Source organism: Nerophis ophidion, linkage group LG06 (assembly GCF_033978795.1).
Source record: "Nerophis ophidion isolate RoL-2023_Sa linkage group LG06, RoL_Noph_v1.0, whole genome shotgun sequence".
Classification (NCBI taxonomy): Eukaryota; Metazoa; Chordata; class Actinopteri; order Syngnathiformes; family Syngnathidae; genus Nerophis; species Nerophis ophidion.
Genome location: NC_084616.1, coordinates 18539884 through 18545883, shown reverse-complemented (window position 1 = coordinate 18545883; position 6000 = coordinate 18539884). Strand labels below are relative to the sequence as shown.

The 6000-nt window shown below is 39.1% G+C and overlaps 1 protein-coding gene across 1 annotated transcript in view; it reads right to left on the bottom strand.

The window, feature by feature from the left end:
- fbln2 (fibulin 2) overlaps positions 1-6000 on the bottom strand; it is a 345987-nt gene that overhangs the window by 269938 nt on the left and 70049 nt on the right. Inside the window, 2 exon segments of the mRNA XM_061902927.1 lie at positions 376-477; positions 824-913. Coding sequence (XP_061758911.1) covers positions 376-477; positions 824-913 — 192 coding nt within the window.

Genomic DNA, 6000 nt, shown 5'->3' with positions numbered 1-6000 from the left:
CCTGCTCCCAGTGCCACTCACACTGGTTTTAAATGTAACTTAGATATTGGGTTTCACTATGTAAAGCGCTTTGAGTCACTTGAGAAAAAGCGCTATATAAATATAATTTACTAATTCACATACACACACACACATACATATATATATATATATATGTATGTGTGTGTGTGTGTGTGTGTGTGTGTGTGTATGAGAAAATGGTGGTTAAATTAGTTAAAAGGGATGATATTTCAAAAGGGAGTCCAGTATTGTGTCGACTATAACAAGATGGTGTGTTGGCAGCAGAATATGTTCTGCACATCTTAAGGTTGTCCAAAAGCAGACTTGTGACTGTCTTGGTGTTCTACCTTCATATCAGAAAAAATATATACTTGCCTTCACAAGAATATCCATCAGCCATGAGGGAGAATCCTGGGAAACAGGAGCACAGAACCCTCCCACCCTCTGGGACGCAACGTTGGTCGCACGGGCCATTTCCTGCAAGAACCAAGTCACATGATCATCAAAGCATCTCTTTCATCGCTTAATTTCCTCGGCTATTATTTATTTGTTATTGCTACTTCTCAGCCGTGTCGTCTTCAGTTTTTCAAAGTAAAAGCTCTAAAATGGAACTGGAATAATTTGGATTTTTAAGCCGAACTCAAACTCAATCTAGTGCTGACGTCAAGTCTTTATTTCAGGAGTGATTTATTTATTTATCTTTTATTAAATGTGTGATTATGTTAGTGACTCTGAGTTATGGATATTTTGTGAATATTCTTGTATTTATTTAGTTTCAGCAGTTTGCAAGGAAGAATAACAATGTCTTCGTCGGCCGTCTCACCTTCACAAGGGTTGAGAGTCAGCGAGGGCTGCGTGGGGGGCGTGGTCTTACTCTCGTCCTCCTTCAGACTGTTCTCCTCATCCTCCTTTTCTGCAGAGACACCAACCATCACAGCCAGGACAACATTAAAATTGTTCATTCAATTATAACTTGTAATGATAGACACAATTATGATTGCATTTTGTCTACAATCCTTATGTGAGATAAAAACACATTTTTATGCAGTCTAAATCGTAGAGAAACTCTAGCAAGAGTCAGCTAACAATGGAGTCAATAGGAGTCGCTCTATTCCGCCTATAAAACGCTCTAAAAACATTCATAAACCTCCATCAATGTTTTATATACACACTTTAAGTATAGATGTAGTATCTAGTAACATTCATAAAAACATGTAATTTTTTTGTACATATTTTCACCATACTGTAAGTATATATGTAGTATTTAGTAACATTCATAATAACATGTAATATATACATATTTCATCTTACTTTAAGTATTTATGTAATATAGTAACATTCATAACATGTAATATTTACATATTTTCATCATGCTGTAAGTATATATGTAGTATCTAGTAACATTCATAATAACATGTCATATCTACATATTGTTATCATGCTGTCAGTGTATATGTAATGTAGTAACATTCATAATAACATTTTTATATATTTTCATCATACTGTAAGTATATATGTAATCTAGTAACATTCATAATTAAAGCTGCAAGCAGCGTTGGTCGGGTCCGCCGTTGGCCGCCGCCGCCGCTGCCGTGTCCCGAGTCCCGATCTTAGTCAGACCAACATAGAGGTCTTTGTTTCATGTCTCTACGACATTCCTAACAGAAGTTACAAGCAGTTTTGTCTGGAAAAAGGTGACGGCTTTTTACAAAACTTTTATTTGGAAGGGGTAATTGCCAACTTCCTGTTGATTTCAACTGAAAGATATCAATCATCAAAATGTAGGTCTAAGTGAGACCTACATTGAGGTTTTTGTTTCATGTCTGTCCGACGTTCCTACCAGAAGTTCCAAGCAGTTTTATCCGTTTCCTCTTCCTAGGAGCAGTTTTTCTGTGTTTTTTTCCAAAATTGCAATAGAGCGCAATTTTGAGTTTTAAGGTTTGGTTTTTTCACTAGATCGCAATTTCTGCCAGTCCTGATGTGTGTGCCAAGTTTGGTGAGTTTTGAAGCATTTTAAGGGGGTCAAATTGCAGCTCAAAGAGGCAAAAATAGCATTTTTTTGCGAAAATTTTGCTTTGAATGAGTTTTTGCAAGATTTCTGTTGATTTTGGGTATAGACATTTTTTTATAGGAAATGTAGGTCTAAGTCAGACCTACACAGAGGTTTTTGTTTCATGTCTCTACGACATTCCTGACGGAAGTTACAAGCGGTTTGTTTTTGTTTTTTGCTAGGGGGCGCTAGCGCGCAATTTTAATTTTTGGGGTTTGGTTGCTTAATATGTTGGGGAGGGACACCGTACCGACGTGTGTGTCAACTTTGGTGAGTTTTGAAGCATGTTAAGGGGGTCAAATTAGGGTATTGTCTGTGTTGTATTCCTAGGGGGCGCTAGAGCACAATTTTGAGTTTTGGGGTTTGGTTTTTTCACTAGATCGCAATTTCTGCCAGTCCTGATGTGTGTGCCAAGTTTGGTGAGTTTTGAAGCATTTTAAGGGGGTCAAATTGCAGCTCAAAGAGGTAAAAAGGATATTTTTTTGGAAAATTTGCATAGGGGTTCTTTGAAGGCGCGTAAAATCAAAACCGTAGAACTTATCACAACTTTGTCCGACCACTTTTTTTAAAAGGGTTCAATCTCTCTCCTGTGCGAGTTTGAAGCCGAAACGACAAACACACTGGGAGGAGTTTCGATTTGAAAAAGGTGACGGGTTTTTACAAAACTTTTATTTTGAAGGGGTAATTGCCAACTTCCTGTTGATTATTTCTGCTAGCTGTCAATCACTAAAATGTAGGTCTTAATGAGACCTACATAGAAGTTTTTGTTTCATGTCTTTCCGGCATTCCTACCCGAAGTTACAAGCAGTTTTGTCTGTGGTTTCTTCCTGGAAGCAGTTTTTTCTGTGTTTTATTGAAAAATTGCGCTAGAGCACAATTTTGAGATTTTTTTTTTTTTTTTTTCATTAGATCACAATTTCTGCCAGTCCTGATGTGTGTTCCAAGTTTGGTGAGTTTTGAAGCATTTTAAGGTGGTCAAATTGCAGCTCAAAGAGGCAAAAATAGCGTTTTTTGGCGAAAATTTTGCTTTGAAAGGGTTTTGCAAAATTTCTGTTGATTTTAGGTATAGGAGTTTCTGATGGGGAATTTAGGTCTAGGTCAGTTCTACATAGAGGATTTTGTTTCATGTCTCTACGACATTCCTACCGGAAGTTACAAGCAGTCTGTTTTTTTTTTTCCGTAGGGGGCGCTAGCGCGCATTTTTCATTTTTGGGGTTTGGTTGCTTAATATGTGTTTTTGCCAAGCCTTACCGATGTGTGTGCCAAATTTGGTGAGTTTTGAAGCATGGTCAGTGGGTCAAATTAGAGTTCGAAGCTGCGGAAGAATAATAATAATTAAAGCTGCAAGCAGCGTTGGTCGGGTCCGCCGTTGGCCGCCGCCGCCGCCCCCGTGTCCCGAGTCTTGATCTTAGTCAGACCAACATAGAGGTCTTTGTTTCATGTCTCTACGACATTCCTAACAGAAGTTACAAGCAGTTTTGTCTGGAAAAAGGTGATGGCTTTTTACAAAACTTTTATTTTGAAGGGGTAATTGGCAACTTCCTGTTGATTTTAACTGAAAGATGCCAATTATCAAAATGTAGGTCTAAGTCAGACCTACACAGAGGTTTTTGTTTCATGTCTCTACGACATTCCTAACGGAAGTTACAAGCAGTCTGTTTTTTGTATCTTCCTAGGGGGCGCTAGCGCGCAATTTTCATTTTTGGGGTTTGGTTACCTAATATGTTGGTCTGCCGCTCCATACCGATGTGTGTGTCAAATTTGGTGAGTTTTGAAGCATGTTAAGGGGGTCAAATTAGGGTATTGTCTGTGTTGTATTCCTAGGGGGCGCTAGAGCACAATTTTGAGTTTTGGGGTTTGGTTTTTTCATCAGCTCGCAATTGTTGCCAGTCCTGATGTGTGTGCCAAGTTTGGTGAGTTTTGAAGCATGTTAAGGGGGTCAAATTAGGGTATTGTCTGTGTTGTATTCCTAGGGGGCGCTAGAGCACAATTTTGAGTTTTGGGGTTTGGTTTTTTCATCAGCTCGCAATTGTTGCCAGTCCTGATGTTTGTGCCAAGTTTGGTGAGTTTTGAAGCATTTTAAGGGGGTCAAATTACAGCTCAAATAGGCAAAAATGAATTTTTTTAGGAAAATTTGCGCAGGTGTTCTTTGAACGCGCGTAAAATCAAAACCGGAAAACTTATCACAATTTTGTCCGACCACTTTTTTTAAAAGGGTTCAATCTCTCTCCTGTGCGAGTTTGAAGCCGAAACGACAAACGCACTGGGAGGAGTTTCGATTTGAAAAAGGTGACGGGATTTCACAAAACTTTTATTTTGAAGGGGTAATTGCCAACTTCCTGTTGATTATTTCTGCTAGCTGTCAATTACTAAAATGTAGGTCTTAATGAGACCTACATAGAAGTTTTTGTTTCATGTCTTTCCGGCATTCCTACCCGAAGTTACAAGCAGTTTTGTCTGTGGTTTCTTCCTGGAAGCAGTTTTTTCTGTGTTTTATTGAAAAATTGCGCTAGAGCGCAATTTTGAGATTTTTTTTTTTTTTTTTTCATTAGATCACAATTTCTGCCAGTCCTGATGTGTGTGCCAAGTTTGGTGAGTTTTGAAGCATTTTAAGGGGGTCAAATTACAGCTCAAAGAGGCAAAAATAGCGTTTTTTGGCAAAAATTTTGCTTTGAAAGGGTTTTGCAAAATTTCTGTTGATTTTAGGTATAGGAGTTTCTGATGGGGAATTTAGGTCTAGGTCAGTTCTACATAGAGGATTTTGTTTCATGTCTCTACGACATTCCTACCGGAAGTTACAAGCAGTCTGTTTTTTTTTTTTCGTAGGGGGCGCTAGCGCGCATTTTTCATTTTTGGGGTTTGGTTTTTTTATTAGATGGCAATTTTCGCCAGTTCTGATGAGTGTGTGAAATTTGGTGAGTTTTGGAGCATGGTCAGTGGGTCAAATTAAGGTTCAAAGAGGCGGCGGAATAATAAGAATAATTAAAGCTGCAAGCAGCGTTGGTCGGGTCCGCCGTTGGCCGCCGCCGCCGCCGTCGTGTCCCGAGTCCCGATCTTAGTCAGACCTACATAGAAGTTTTTGTTTCATGTCTCTACGACATTCCTAACAGAAGTTACAAGCAGTTTTGTCTGGAAAAAGGTGACGGCTTTTTACAAAACTTTTATTTTGAAGGGGTAATTGGCAACTTCCTGTTGATTTTAACTGAAAGATGCCAATTATCAAAATGTAGGTCTAAGTCAGACCTACACAGAGGTTTTTGTTTCATGTCTCTACGACATTCCTAACGGAAGTTACAAGCAGTCTGTTTTTTGTATCTTCCTAGGGGGCGCTAGCGCGCAATTTTCATTTTTGGGGTTTGGTTGCTTAATAAGTTGGTCTGCCGCTCCATACCGATGTGTGTGTCAATTTTGGTGAGTTTTGAAGCATGTTAAGGGGGTCAAATTAGGGTGCGAAGGTGTGAGCGCCCCTTGGGTTGCTGTCCCCGAGCCCCATGGCAGGAAAAGCCTTCGTCCCACTATTTAATGCATTGTGAAAGTAATGCAGTTGTTGTATTGAAGTGAAAATATCTAGCTTCCTGTTGATTTTTGGCAAAGTATGTTAATTATTCAAATGTAGGTCTAAGTCAGACCTACATAGTGGTTTTTGTTTCATGTCTCTACGACATTCCTACCGGAAGTTACAAGCGGTTTTGTCTTTGTTTTCTTCCTAGGAGCAGTTTGTCTGTGTTGTATTCCTAGGGGGCGCTAGAGCACAATTTTGAGTTTTGGGGTTTGGTTTTTTCACTAGATCGCAATTGTTGCCAGTCCTGATGTGTGTGCCAAGTTTGGTGAGTTTTGAAGCATTTTAAGGGGGTCAAATTACAGCTCAAAGAGGTAAAAATGATATTTTTTTGGAAAATTTGCGCAGGGGTTCTTTGAAGGCGCATAAAATCAAAACCATAAAACTTATC